General features: G+C 43.0%; 1 protein-coding gene across 1 annotated transcript in view; it reads left to right on the top strand.

Annotated features, from left to right (window-relative positions):
- The first annotated feature begins 1986 nt into the window (after positions 1 to 1986).
- fbxo41 (F-box protein 41) overlaps positions 1987 to 16251 on the top strand; it is a 37845-nt gene continuing 23580 nt past the window's right edge. Inside the window, exon 1 of the mRNA XM_061247008.1 lies at positions 1987 to 2729. Coding sequence (XP_061102992.1) covers positions 1987 to 2729 — 743 coding nt within the window. The remainder of the gene's footprint in view (positions 2730 to 16251) is intronic.

Genomic DNA, 16251 nt, shown 5'->3' with positions numbered 1-16251 from the left:
ACTTTCACACAAATTAATTTGCTTGAGAGCTTTAAAGGCTTGCAAATACAGAGGACATATAGGTTTAACAGAAAATAAAGGTCAGAGTCATCTCTCATAGTACACTGAAGACATAAGTGAGCATAAATCTTTTCTTTTAGATTCCATCACCCCATGTGACATTTCAGACCCTAATTATACTTTCTGAGTATTTGTCTTTTCACTGGACTGGATGCACAGGGAGCCCAGGTGCTGACTTCAGAAATGTACACATGGCACAAAATGAGCTGGAAGCCATCCAACAGTAATACTCCTGTGCTGTCTGATGCCAGGGCCTCAGTAATGGGCGTTTTAATCTGACCCTTGTCTGCTTTGCGGTGATCTTTATTCACTGTACCATTAATGGACTCATGCTGCTGTACAATGCCACAGTCCACTGGGGACATCTGTTGGAGTAGCCATCGAAAGAGCACTGTTATGCTGCCTCTCTTAGGATAATGTCTCTGGTCTGTGTCTGCTCATGCTAGTGCCAAGTGTGGTAGCCACTCATCGTGGTGCGTAGTTGGCTGTAACGTTGCGCTGGGAGGGAGTGTTTCTGTCAGCATGGTTCTCCTCATCCTGCCTGACTCTTGTGTTTTTTTTGGGTGTAAACTGCAGTCTTTGAGACTGTGACTGTGTAGTTCAACTGCAGAGGTTACCTGCTCTCTTCTGAATTGAGGATGGGATGTTGCAATGATTATATCAGATAAGAATAATCTAAACTGGTAAAAAACATATTTTAGCATATAATGAAGAGGAAGAAATTATTACATTAAATTAATGGAATTTGGCAGACGCTCTTATCCAGTACAACAAAATGCAAAGTGCATACCCATAACCAGTGATAAGTGCGCTGAAAGACCCTAGAGGGAAGTACAATTTCAACTGCTAACAGTACAACATAGATAAGGACAATTATTTGATTAATGGATTATATTTATATCTAAAAACCTTTTTTTTTATAGTGCACCATGCAAATATATGAATAATAAACTGCTTACATAGCCCAACAAAACAAGCAAAGGTATCGTAATAACACAAGGAAAGACAACAACAACAGTTAAGGTTTACAGGGAGGTAGGGAGGGGTGGGGAGAGGTGCAGCTTGAAAAGGTGTGTCTTCAGTTTGCGCTTGAAGGTGGTAATAGGACAGGGGCATGATGGGAAAGAAGCTGGTGATTCACATGGCATTACTACAAACTCACAACCTTTTCATTGCAAAGCCATCAACCTCAAACGCTTTACTGAGAATATTGTTCTCAAGAAAGTTAAGCTTCACATTTTCCCCTGGTGAGTAATAACATACTTCCTCTTTCCACCATTACAGAAGAATTTGGTATGCTGCTTTCAGCAATTAATAACAGCGATAAGGATCTCTTGTAAACTCTCCCGATTTCATACTTTAACAGCACATTGCACTGTAGTTACTACCTCTCTCTATTTCACCCAAATCTGAGCTATATTTAACAATACCAAATAAAGCAAGAAAGACACTTAAATACGGTACAATCTGTGCTGTCAGCGCGGTGTTGAACACCAAAAGGAATAATGAGGAGAGGAGAGGTCAATTTCTCATAGATTTCAGGTTAATGAAACATTGTTGACAGACATATTAGAGCAGTGGGATCTATTTTTATCTGTATCCTTTAACCGTTGTCAATCTGTTCCTCTCCCGCAGCATGAAGCAGATCGCTGACGACAAAGTACCAGCAGAGGGCAGCACCGAGTGACAGAAACACATCCCCCCTCCCCCCCCCCCCCCCCCCTGCCCCTGAGCGTACGTGCGGGAGGGATTCCGGGATCCTACGCCGGGGGTCCACAGTGAGGGCCGCGGGTCATGCGGGCCACGCCCAGGCCCCGCCCAGCGAACCGGCCCCGCCCCGCTTCCGCCATGTTAGGCGCCCGTAGCCCGTGGAGCGCGCTGAGCCGCCGGCCCCGCGGCCGACCCTGAGGCCCCCAGCGCGGCGGAATGGCCTCTCTGGACCTGCCCTATCGCTGTCCTCGCTGCGGGGAGCACAAGCGCTTCCGAAGCCTCTCCTCCCTCCGCGCCCACCTGGAGTACAACCACACCTACGAGACCCTCTACGTCCTGTCCAAGTCCAACAGCGTGTGCGACGGCGCCCTCGTCCCCCTGGTGACCGAGCGACCCCTGTTGACCTCGGCTGGTGGGGGTCGCGACCCCTCCGAGCAGCGCCCCAGGGACCGGGGCTTCCCCTACGACCTGCCCTGCGCCGACGACCTAGGGCTGACGGCGGCCGCTGCCCGCTGCATCCCCAATGTGGAGATTCCCCTGAGCGAGATCTTCATCAAGAAAGGCATGGCCTCCACCACCCCTCCCAACCCCACCACCGCCGTGGCCGTGGCCGCTAACGTGGCGGCCAGCGCCGTGGAGGCAGCCTACGAAGAGGGCCTGGCCCGGCTCAAGGTGAGGGCCTTCGAGAAGCTGGAGCTGGACGAGCGGCTGGAGAAGCTGTCGGAGGAGGTGGAGCAGAAGATCGCGGCGCGGGTGGGCCGCCTGCAGGTGGAGCTGGAGAGGAAGAGCTCGGAGCTGGAGAAGGCCAAGCTAGAGAGCGTCCGGCTGGGCCAGGAGAAGCAGGACCTGGAGGACAAGGCCTCGGAGCTCTCGAGGCAGGTGGACGTCTCCGTGGAGATGCTGGCCACCCTCAAACAGGACCTGGTCAACAAGGAGCAGGAGCTGACCCACAAGCAGCAGTGAGTACTGTACACTCTGTCCATATAGACACAGAGGTGTGAAATCCAGGCTGAGAAAGTACAGGTCCTCCTCAGGATGTTGTTCCAATTGCCTACATTTGCTAAGTGGCACAGTTCTTCAACCAGGGGAAATAACTCATTAGTGATATCAGCTGGCTGAGTTCATGGGTGGAAGAAACACATGGCTGGATTTTTACTTTCTGACTCTGAACTTTACACCTCTGCAAGAAACTGCAATTATCATGTGTTACCAATACCAATTTGAACCCTTTAGGATAAAACACATCACCTGCATGTTTCAAGTTGAACACAAGGGATTGTATAATTGGTCATGTCTGTGGGAGGCTGTTTTTGAGTTGAATGTGTCTTCTGAAAGATGGCGAATCCCACATCACTTTGGTCCATTCTGCACCAAGGACAGGCAGTTTGTGCTAGTCATGACATTTCATTTGTTCTTTCTGCTCAGTGTAGCTGCATTTCAATAGCCACTCAATCAGTTATTTGCAGAGGCTGTTTGATTTGATTTTAGAATGACTAATTCCATTGTAAATAGCCAAAATTCATTACAAAGAATTCTATTTTGTGATTGATTGTGCAAAATAACAAGCCTTTTACTGTATGTGCATGTGTGTGAGACTTTGGATTCAGTTTCTTTGGGTGTGTGTGTGTGTGTGCGTGTATATGTGTTTTTGTGCATATGTTTGTGTGCGTGCGTGTGTATACGTGTGTGCATTTATTTCTGTGTGTGTGTGTGCGTGCATGTTTTAATGTAGGATTTTGTGTGTGTGTGTGTGTGTGATTGGTGATCTGTGATGTTCTGGATCACTGTACCCAGCCCCTGTAAAGGCCTCTCTGAGCTGCGTCTGAAAGCACAGAACTCTGACCCCGCCCTCCTCTGCTCCTTGTCACATGACACACACTGCTCCTCGCATTCCTGGACCAGATGTGTTCCCCTGCTCCAGTCCTCTCTGTCTAACTCACTGTGCACTCCCAATTCCCTGCTCCTGTCCTCTCTGTCTAACTCACTGAGCACTCCCAATTCCCTGCTCCTGTCCTCTCTGTCTAACTCACTGTGCACTCCCAATTCCCTGCCTTGGTCTTCTCTGTCTGACTCACTGTGCACTCCCAATTCCCTGCCTTGGTCCTCTCTGTCTAACTCACTGTGCACTCCCAATTCCCTGCTCCTGTCCTCTCTGTCTAACTCACTGTGCACTCCCAATTCCCTGCTCTGACTCTATATTAACTTGGATTTGCAGATTTTTAGAATGGTTGGGGGTTGGCTGGGGAGGGTTGACCTCTCATGTGGAATGGTGTAGCCTTCTTCCTGTTGGTATACCTTATGCCATGATGCATAGAGCACATGCACTGTATGCTGTCCTCACATCCTATGAAGTGGCTACAATGGTGTAAACCTCAAGATGCAACAGCATAGTACTTAATTCTTTCATTCTTTTACTTTTTGTAGTTTAGAGGGACTTTTTATTTTTTGGTGGCATGCTTTTTAACCCTTTCAGTCCCAAGAGTGCCATATGGCACTGAAGTGTAACTACCATAAAATCCCCTTGACTGCTATATGGCACTCTCAACTATACCTTCTCAACCAATAAAAAGAACTGCTATACTATTGTTTTGAGCCCCTGTTAAAGCCCTACTAAACTTTCTGAATTTTCTCAACCAAAGCCAAAAGTCCTCGTGATTTGGGTGGACCTTCATATTGGGCTTAGGGCTGAAAGAGTTAATGAATGATCGAGTTCTGGCAATGAGCAGGGCAGAAATATTATAGTGTAAAGAACAGAGATTTGTAATGACAGCTTGATGATAGCCTTTTGTGGGATAAGTTGTTTGGAAAGATGCCCGTAGCCCTGGCCTGCTACTTTGGACCTGACACTGCTTCCCCCCCTGAGCATGATGGCACATCTGTGGATCTGACAGTGTTCAATCCGACAAAGTTAGAAAATTGCTGTCTTGACCTCCTGCTGCCCCTGACATTGTTGTTTTTATTCTGCCTTATCTCTGGTGAAGGTTGGCACCCATGTCTTGAGACAACACTAGGACAAGGCAATTAGTGTAATTATAGTCACAATCCTGAAGCCACATGGGACAAGTTTTTGACTGACCTATCTATCATTGGAGTTGTGTGCAGACAAGGCCAATAATATAGCTGCCTACATTTTTGGAAAACATGGAAAGGGTGTTTCCTGTTTAAAAACATCTCTAAAGAAACGTTCCCCAAGATTAGGACAGACTCTGGAGGCAGTCCATTGTAGACACAGATAGTAAACCATGGTACCAAATGGTGTTTGGAGGTCACATTTCCTGTGTATGTGATTGGTCCTCTGGTCTGTGTCCATATAGGCAGATATAGAGGAGAACCTTGGCCTTGGGCTGATGCGTAATGGAGAGTGTGTAGCTTTATTGTGTTTCACTTCAGTTATTTGGTTTTGTTTGCATGTACCACGACATTGGGTATTGGGTTAAGCATTTAGAAGTTAAAAATCATTGCATAGTATTTATTTGTATATTTATTTTTATGTAGCAGGTAAATTTCTAACTGCATGTCGTGCTTTTAAGGCATTTATCCCAGAGCACTACACGGAGAGAAAAAGCTATAAAATACCAATACAGAGAGCATAATAAAAACAACATAATAAAATAGCTGACACAACTATATAGACAATAGAAAGAGCAACAGCAGAAAAGGACTGCTAGCATGCATGATTTAGAGAGTAAATACATATTATACACTCAGTGAGCACTTTGGTATTTATAATCCTTTTTTTTTTTACTTATTAAGTCTAATAAACTTCTGCTGCTGTAGCCTATCCGCTTAGAGTTTTGACGTGTTGTGTGTTCAGAGATGCTCTTCTGCATACCACGGTTGTAATGTGTGGTTATTTGCATTACTGTCACCTTCTTGTGAGCTTTGACCAGCCTGGCCCTTTTCCTCTGGCCTCTGTCATTAACAAGGCGTTTCTGCCCGCAGAACTGCTGCTCACTGGATGTTTTTTGTTTTTCACACCATTCTCCAAGGTCTAGAGACTATTGTGCAGGAAAATCCCAGGAGATCAGCAGTTTCTGAGACACTTAAACCACCCTGTCTTGCACCAAAAATTATTTCACGGTCAAAGTCACTTAAATCACATTTCTTCCCCAATCTGACATTTGGTCTGTAAAACAGCTGAACCTCTTGACCATGTCTGCATGCTTTTATGCATTTAGTTGCTGCCACATTTGCATTAACAAGCTGGTGTACAGGTCTACCTGATAAAGTGATCACTGAGTGTATATTGTTTAATTTGTTACCAGCCGACACTGCAATATGCAGTGTAACAGGAATATGTATAATGCATAATAGCTTAGCATAGACATAGGAGCTTAAAATTGTTGGAAAACTTGAGATTACTTCTCAAGCTATGAAAACCTTCATTGTTAGAAAGCAGTCTTAAATCCCTGAAATTGCTTTCTTGTCAGGTTCATTCAATTTTCCTAATCCAGGACAGCAACAAAAGGAGGCTTACATAACTAAAACACAGCTCCTGTACAAATCACACTGTCCATTCCTCACAACAATATACATTTCACCCCGACAGGCTGTTAGTTTAGATTAGAAACTATAGTCTTTTTGTCTTTCAACAAAGACACTCAACGCTAATAAGCTACACAGTGCACAGTCATTACTTCACCATAGTGTCAAAAACAAGGTCTTTGTACTTCAGTATGAACAAGAGGTCTTTCTGTGTCATTTGCATTTTCATCACAGTGGGTTGCCAGGCATTCTTTGTGAAATAATTCAAAGGCCTGAAAGACAGCGGCTTCCTTTGATTCCCAGGCTGCTAATGCAGGTGTGAAAGATTCCCAGCCTGGCCGGGTCAGCAGTGCAGGCGCATGCACCAGCTCCTGATGCATACGGGGGTAATGCACACTTTTGGGGCCAATGTTTCCTGACGCCTGTGAATTTGCTCATTTAAAAAATCCCATTGACGTCCATACAACTACCTGTATCCTCTCTACATTTGCGGGTCAATATCCCCAGTCTGGCATCCCGGGTTTGAAATTTGTGAAATTTGCATTTGCCACCCCAAAGTGAAATGCTTTCGCATTTGTTGTATTAACCCTTTGAGATGTAGGATCACAAATATGTGATTAGAATGTTCTTAACTGGACATTCTAATGCTCATTTGAAATTTAACTGAATTTTAAAAACATGCCAAAAAAACTGACTCTTGAAAGGGTTATGGCAGCTGGTCCTGTCTGTGCTCTAGCATTCCTGGGTGAAGGGAATTGATGGCAGTGGCTTTGAGGTGTGCAGTGAGTTTCCTTGTCTTCCGGGTCATGAGTAGAAGCACAGCTGTTTTACAGAAGGGGAATAAAGCACCATCAGGGTCTTTCTCTGCAGCCTGCTGAACAGAGCCAGCCGACCGCCGCACGCTGGGCCCTGTTGCCAGATTTATTCCATGAAGGATGAGTGAGGGTGGGGGTGGGGGTGGGGGGGTAGTGGAACGGTGAAGAGTGGCCATTATATCAATGTGTAATGAAACTCCCCCCTCCCTGAACGCCGAGCGAATGGAAGGCCATATTTCATTTTGTGAGCGCCTCTCCCTCTCTCTCTCTCTCGGCACGATTGGCGCAAGGTACCAACAGCCACCACAAAAAAGACAAATAACCATGTTAGGGCCCTCCCATAATGCACCAGTCACATAACCGAGGGTCATCTTCCCTCGAATTGCCAATTACATGCAGAGAATGGAATTACCATAGCGACAGATTGCTGGAGGACAGGGTGTTAGCATACCTGGAGCTAATGCAGGGCTCTGTGCCTCCATACTGGGGCAGGGACTGAGGAAGCTCGTGGGGATTTATGGCCTCGCCTTGTGCAGCTCTCAGGATTGCTGCTGTAGGGTTGATATGTGGGCCTTTGAAGACATGGGGATTTGAAGAGCACGGGAAACTTGCCATAGTTTATACAGAAACACCCCTGGGATTCTGCGCATTGCCTCGGGCTTTCATTCCAGACCCTGTGTCATGTGCGCGGCACCACGTCTGTTCGGTGGTCAGTCACTCGAGCGATAACGCAGGGTTGAGCTGCGATTGGACGGGAGTCAAGTTGTCATGGAGCCAGCTGTGGCTCTCTCCTGTCAGGCTGTAGCTGAGGTTTGCTGCTCGCCTCCACTTGTATCTGTCCTATTCATCTCCACCGGATGTTAGCTGTCGCCATGGAAACACTCAAAGACTTATCCACATTTAATTGCATGCTTCACTTTCTCCCCAACATCAAAATTGTTTAAGCGATTCACAGCCTGATTGTCATGCAACATATTTCAAATGAAATGGCTCAAAAACACAGTGCCAAAGGTCATTACTTGTGTTTACTAGGATGGTATTTTTACCACTTTTGTTTGGCTATGTAAGCTGTTTATTGTTCTTACATAAGCAAAATCATTCTATAATGTTGATTTTTTAAGATGTATAAAGACAGTTTTAGATATAATCCATTGCCAGATTAATCAAATAGGCCAAAGTCCTTATCTTTGTTCGAGCCTTAGCACTTGAAAATGTACTTCCCTCTAGTTCTTTCAGCGCACTTGTCCCTGGTTATGGATATGCACTTGGATAAGAGTGTCTGCCAAATGCCAATAATGTAATGTAATGCATAGACACTGGCATTACATTTACATGGCTCCCATGTAAATTAAAGTATTACTCCATTTCAGGATTTGACCAGAATTAATTACATTTTCAATACAAATTGCTGCCATTGTCAATCTAGCTCACCAATCGACTGTGACAAAATGTAATCAGAGCAGGGGCAGTTTGGACGGCTTTTTACAGTTGCTGTATTTAGACTACCAGCAAAACCATGAGCAGTTTCAAATGCAAGTGTCATAGTGGACCTCAGTGAAATTACGTATGTTAAATGTGTGAAATGTATTGGCATAAGTAATTTACCTTTGCTTACTTGCTTAATTATTTCACTACTGTTCCACAACTGTTTTCCTCAGAAGGAAAGCAGCACTGCTCATTACAATACTTTAGTGTTTTTTGGACAGATGGCAGTTAGGCACATATAACAGAAGGAAATGTGGGGTGCTGTGGAGGAAGTAAGGGAACAGGCAGAGTACATTCTGGAATATTTTAATTGGTGCAGTACTTGATTTTCAAATTTTCTAAAAACTTGGTAAGGCACCCCTGGGTGCACATGCTTCAAAACAGAATCTATGAGTGCAAGAGCATTTGGAGCCGCTAGCTGCTAGCCATGTAGCTCTGTTCCCCTGTGTATTACCTCTCCACCCCTCTTTTTCTCTTTTCTCCTGTCCTCGTCCTCTAATCCCTCATTACAGACTGGGCTCTCTCTTTCTTTTCGCCCCCTGTCGTTCTCCCTCTGTCTTTCTCTTTCCGTTTCTTCTAATCCATCTACACATTTCAGGCAGGGTGCTAATTCTTTCCACCTCATGCTCCCTTTCTTACCTTTCTTTTTCATGTTTGTCAGATCCACAGTCTTAATCTCTTCCGCTTTCTCTCTCTTCCTTTCCTTCTCCCCTCACCTCCTGTGGCTGATTTTATTTTGCAATTTATTTTCCTTGTTTTCTTTTTTTAAAATCTTTTGAAGCCCAGCTGTATCTGTCGGCCAATTCCGTCGTCATCAAATAATAAGAAATTATGATAAAATTAAATCCAGTGATTTTTGTAGACAAAAACAGTAAACATAGCCCTTTATCATCAACATTTCTCATTAATCCTTTATATATATATATTTATATTTCACATTGCTGCAACCTTTGCTATCGACTAGCATGTGCTCGCCGCATTAGCATGTGTAGTTAATGGCCAATTTGTATCACGGGCCAGGCTCTCACATTCACAAGTTTGAGGAAGACTCTCATGTGCGGCCCAACAGGCAGACTGTTAGGCATCCCTAGTGATGCTAATGAAACCATCCCTTTGTTCGCTGATGGGAGCGCCAATTGCCATGTTGCCGTGTGGCTACTTCAAAACCAGGCCCGTCAGTAACAATTCTCACTGTTTTTGTACTGTACACAGATCTGTATTGCAATTGCAGTCTACCTGAATCTGTACCGAAGACGGCACACAGCTCCTTTCCTCTGGGTTTGTACTGAACAGTGCACAGGTCCGTCATTAACTGCTCTACCTGAATCTGTGCTGTGCACAGACCCATACTGTATGTAAGTAGCAGCTCTATCTGGGTCTGTACTGAACATAGCGCAGAAACCTTTATATGAGGTCTGTCTGTTTTTACAGTATGTAAATTGAACATAAACCACAGTGTGTGTCTGTGTATTATGGCTGGCAGCAAGGAAACAGGAGTTTAATTGGGTACTGGAGGTTACCGGGGTACAAATGATCATTCATGACATACTACAGGAAGTCAGCAAGGTGGGCTGGTATGAAATGGTAATGTGTTCCTGCCGATAGCTGATGGTACTCACACCAGGACTGATATAACGGGGCGAACATGCACCGTGTGAGAAGGAGAAATTAGTTTACTCCTATTTAATTCCTACTGGTATGCCTCACTCTAATTTATTTATTTATTTATTGTTTATTCTAATTACCTTGCAGATACCCAGGGAAATTGAATATGCTTACAGGATATCTTTACAATTACATTGTGCCAACAAATAATTGGATGTCTAGTAAATTCTTAAATAACATGCACATTTCTCATAAATACTCGCTGCCAAAACAACTTTTTGCGCTTTAGTGACAACTAGCGATAGTCTTAAACGTGTGTATCCCCAATATTTTGATATGTACGCATGGACACAGAGTAAGGCACGTCTACATCATTGTAATTAATGCATTGCCTAAGATGATGATGTTGCCAAGCAGTGATCTCTATATGGAAAACATTTAATTGCATCCCACTAATGCACAATAGTATTCATATTTTAACTGTTAAATTATTTGGTGCGAGGCTTTCCCTCCAAGATAATATTATGGCAATCATTTGACTTACATGCTGCCTCTCCCATTATGTACAGTACTTTATATGCTTACACTGATACTGGGGGATGGTGTGCATGAGCATCTTTCCAACTTATAAATAGTCTACCTATGCTACATTTACGTTTCTTTGATGTTCACACTGAGCTTTCCAGGGGACTAAAAATTCATGATTAAATTATGAAATCAAACTCTAGAATGTACTGTTTAGAAATGGAAAGCCATTTTATTATGCCTTAAAGAATTTAATCTGAGACCGCTTTTTCTTAAAACACTGACAGTTCCTTATGGGAATGGTTTTTTGTTGGGGACTTTGGACAATAGTAGACTTAGTATTTTGATGTTCGTTTTCAGAAGTGCTGTAGAAAATGCCAGACAAACTACAGACTACTACAAGTCTGTAGTTTCAGTGTGGGAGAGCATACATACGTAGCTACAGCACCATTTATGCCTATAATGCAGTGTATAGCGCTATAACACATCTAATTGTAGGCCAAGTGAGGTAGTTAAGTACAGCCAATGTGATACTATGATACAAGTATACTATGTAGAACATTCCCTTAACAATCCTATTTTGCACTCTCCATCTGCAACCCTGGGAACCGAGGGAGCCAGGGGGAGACCTGTAGCAGTGTTGACAGTCGTGTGAAGTCACCTGGAGCTAATTCCAATGTGTAGTCACACTCTTCACTGCTTGCCTCAACACAAATAAAAAAGAGAATTAAGAATTAAAAATAAAGGTTCTGCCTTCAAGGTGACAGTCTCACCTGAATCAAACTTTGGGAATGAGCTGGTACCTTTTTGGTAAACCAAGCATATATGAGAACAAATATTGACCCTGTTACTGAATTCTAACAGATATTGAGCATGTCCCTGAATTCCAAAAATGCACAAGACTGGCTGTGACGTCCACTCACTCCCTCACTATGGAGAAAAAATACCAAAAGTTTTTTCACCTCACCAGAGAGACTAAAGATCGCTCAATCAAAAAATGTTCAGAGTAATTAGGATTGAAAACACTCTCTGCTTTCAGACCAGGGTCTGCGGCTGTGTTTGTCTAATGCTCTACACGCTGGCTGATGACAGACTCTCCACACTGAAGCTCAGAGGTCAGCTTCCCCTCACCAGGAATGCTAGGCGGGGAGCCATCTTGATAAATCAGCGGTCATCTCTTACCCTGGGAGAAGAGTGCATTTGCTATAATCTTTTTTCAGCTCATCATTGTCCCCTGAGGTGAAATAATACTGGGATAATTGACGGGCTGTTTCATCAGTATTGGCATCCTTGTCTTTCCTTCCTTTTCTCTGATTAACATTTTGCTTCAGCTTTGCTACGGCTACTCCATAACCTTTCATCCTTTTCCAACACCTCCATACTGTGCTTACACTCCCCCGGGAATTATTTTAACTCTTTCATACTTTAGACATAGAAAACTCTTATTTTTTAGTCACCCAGGGATGGTAGCACTTGGCAGGGTGTCCTGGCTTCACTGCCCAATGGAGGCTTCTCCTGGTTGATCTGGTGCCTGCAATCTTCCTCCGGGACTGTAACTGTGCAACTTGTCTGCTGGTTTGTGAGCAGAAAATAATGCTGCTCGTGTTTCTAAGAATGCAGGTGCTAGTGTGCTCTTCCTGGAACTGATGGATGAGGTCACAGCAGTGTCACTGGTGTACAGCTGCAACTGAGCGTTCAAAATCACAGTCAAAACAGAAAAATAAAATTAGAATTGTAAAAAAGAAAATACTACCTCCTCCATTTCTACTGTTGTGAAACTCGCTATCCGAGGAAATACAGTACAAGTCTGTGAAGCCATCATTAATTAATTAAAGGGGCTGGCAAAAAAGAAAAAATCACCTGCGACTTCTGTGGCAAACACCCAGCAAAACAAATAATTATGCTTCTGGGAGAAATAAAATATGTACTGGAACCTCCCACATGAGGTTCCCATTCTATTCCAGCAATAGTCATGCTCATTGCAACATTTGTATCTTGCATTTAATTCAATCAACAATAGCCAACACAAATGGAATATGTACACATTTTGTCCTGCTCTGGATATGCTTTTATATGCCAGTCGATACATGGATATCGCCTCACGCAGTGAATATACAGTACTGTGCAAAAGTCTTAGGCACCTGTATTACATTCTGTACAGATAAGATTCTTCCAAAAATAATTCAATGAAAGGTCCTAAATAAACGTACTATACATTTAACTTTACATTTTAGTAATTCGGCAGAATAGTTAAAAACAAATCAAATAAAAAAATTGGTGACCACACTTCGGCGTTAAAACTGCATCACTTCTCTGAGATAGCCAATGCTGTCTTGCAGTTCTATAAGACAATCAGCAGGGAGGTTGTTCCAAGCATGTTGAAGAACTTGCCACAGTTCTTTTGCAGACTTTGGTTGGCTCCTTGCTTCTGATCTCAGACAGCCTTGATCAAGTTTTTATGTAAAAAGTAGTCAATTGCTTACAGTAATATGTAACTTTTTAAAATTAAATACAAAAATGTCTCTGTAAAATTTAATCTTTTGGAAAAGGAATATTTGGAAATCTCAAATGTGTTATTTTATACTAAGGCACACAAAAACATAAGCATATATATAATAAAGTCTAGGGTGCCTAAGACTTCTGCACAGTACTGTATTCAGTGCACTAAACACGTGTTTTAACTGCACTGTTTAAGACCTGCCTCTTTCGCTAAATGCGGTTAGTAGGCAGTCCCATTCAGTGATTGCGTAATGAGCTGCAGCCTTCGTAAAGAAGGCGTTAATTTCAGGAAGTAAATCTGGCCCTTTGTGGCTGATTATGTTGAATTTACTTAACTTCAAATTGACACTTGCTGTCATTCTTCAATTCTGGCCATTCCAGCATAAACAGACTGAGGGCAGCAGTGTGTCATTAATGATTACATAAACCCTCCTGCTCTCTCATCAAGAAGATATGCACTATGCAGTCAGACAGGTGTGCAGTCATTTTTTTTATAGACATACATTTGGTTCTGCGTTAATTTTTCCTGGGATTTATGAAACAAAACTATGCTTTAGTCACTGTGTGCCCATAGCATGCCTTCATTAAAGGAAAAAAAAACATTCTTTTGAAATGTGTATTTATGCACAGTTCCTTTTTATTAAAAAAATATTGTCATCATACCTGGTAATGGCAGGTTGATAATGGTTTCTATTCTGTTCCAGCCTAGTACTACACCATGCAATTAAAAAGAGAGGCACTGGTTTCTCCTCACCGCATAAATGCTATTTTTCTGTCATTATTTATCTTCTCACAGGAAGAAAAACACAGTTCAAAACAATCTAGGTCCACTGCGTTCAAAGACTTTCATGAATCAACATGACTTGGCGGTATTGAACCTTTGATGAATTTCAAACAAGCAAGAGGTCTGAAAGTAAAAAGACTTACTGTTCCTTTGGCATTTTATGTGAAGGTTTTCATCACAAGCGAATAAGAACAGACTGCGCTCAAAAACACAAACTTTCATCATAAAAACTTCCCTTGAAAGTCGATGATAAAGCAAAGGCAGTGAGAGAAAAATCGAATCTATCCACAGATTGAAGCTGGACCTGCCCTGTTATGCTGATACAGTGTGTGGTGTTTTATTCTGGTTTGGCTCTCTAGAAATACCACTGAGATCCCACGGACCTGCTGCCCATTGCTGCGAGGTGTATGAAATAAAGCAGGACTGGGTACTGCTCCATGTGCTGCCACTGTAAATCAGAACAGGCCTGCTGTTTCGCTGGAGTAGACTTCAGTCATCACAAACTCTACGAGACAAATGGAGATGTCCAGCAGTAACCCAACCTCCCTACACATACAGAACAGAACACAAATAGCAGGCACAAGACTCCACTGTCAATGTGCTTATACAATATGCTGGCAGATGCAGGCTCGTTGATGCTGGTTTCAGAAACTGGGGGCACTGATAACTGGTTTGGCAATTGGTTCTGGTATGACTCAGAGTTTATTTGCTTTTAGTTTCCAAATCATTATTTTTTTAAAGCTTAAAGCTTAAAGCTACAAGACAGGAACGTGTAATGAATTACAACGAAAGCAGTAATAATATAATTGTACGTTTTGCTCATGCTCAACAGCTGATTCAATCGTAAAAGTATGTAACCTTTAGTTACATTTGACAAACTTGTACCATAATTGGGCAGTGTGCCCTGCATGATTATTTGATAACACTGAAATCTTTCATTTTGCCTCTTCAACGGAACATCTGTTTCATTTTGCATCTCATTGCGCATAGATACATAGAAACCCAGCTAGGAAAAAAGAAAAACAAATCCCAAGTGAAGGAGGAAAGAGAAATGCAGGATTCTTGTCAGAAGCAGGGAGTCATGGGTGTATCTATAGCTTGTCGTTTCCCGAGGGCTTCTCTCTAGTCAGAGCGAGAATCATAAAATGAGAAGGGAACATGAGAGGGGGATGGAGTAAAGAAAGAGAATCGATTTTAGAATAATTTAATTTACTCTTATTTGAAAGTAAAATCCTAAAATGCTAATGCCTGCTAATACTGGCTGTAGGAATATGTTGAAAAATAAAAGCTATTTTTATGGTTTATATATAAGCAACAAAAACAAAAACAAATGCTAATAGTATTTGGTCATGCCTCCCCTTCACCCCATCCTATCTCCTTAGTAAACATGAACCCAATTCTACCCACACCCACTCACCATAATCTGCTCCACTGTGATGCATGCTGGCATGGACACTGAAAAAGGATAAGAAAAGGTAAAGAGGAAGAGGATAAAGGCAAACAAAACAAGCAAACAGGCAAGAATGAAAGGCCAGGTCAGGAAGCACCGAACAATCACAAGTCAGTGGTCAGAGGAGCCAGGCAATCTTCAGGGCTCCTCTGTTGCACAAGAGAACATCCTGTCTAATCTTGTGGGGAATGGATGGTGTGGCTTCTAGCTGGTAATTCATTTTAATTAATAATAATTTCGCCAACGTGTTATTTAGCCAACGCGTTTATCCAAAGCGACTTACAGTTGATTAGACTAAGCAGGGGTAAATCCCCCCTGGAGCAATGCAGGGTTAATGGCCTTGCCCAAGGGCCCAACAGCTGTGCGATTCTTATCATGGCTAAACCAGGGCTTGAACCACCAACCTTCAAGGTCCCAGCCATGTACCTTAGCCACTACGCTACAGGCTGCCCCTGTAGGGTAGGGAAATCCAGACAGTTGGCTTCCCAGCATCTAATGTTGCTCTCAGAGGAGACAAATCTGTGTGATTTGTAAGATATTCAGTGTTAAATCAACTCTTACAGAGAATATATGGTCATACTCTGGTGCCTATTGGACTCATATGTATTCTGTTTGAGTTGAATTAATAATGGACACTTACTATGTAGAAAATACAGTGGCAATGGGAGACTAACCTTGGGCATTCCAAATCTATTTGAGAGTGCGCTGCTGGTGTCTGTTCGCACCTGCGGCAGGCTGAATCTGAGCCAGCCTTCATTTTGGGAAGTTTAACTTCATGCAAGTAAAGCCAGTGTGGAATTTGAATATGAGTGAATCATTGTTTACTGCATATT

This window comes from Conger conger, chromosome 6 (assembly GCF_963514075.1).
Source record: "Conger conger chromosome 6, fConCon1.1, whole genome shotgun sequence".
NCBI lineage: Eukaryota > Metazoa > Chordata > Actinopteri > Anguilliformes > Congridae > Conger > Conger conger.
This window is presented reverse-complemented; position numbering and strand designations above follow the sequence as displayed.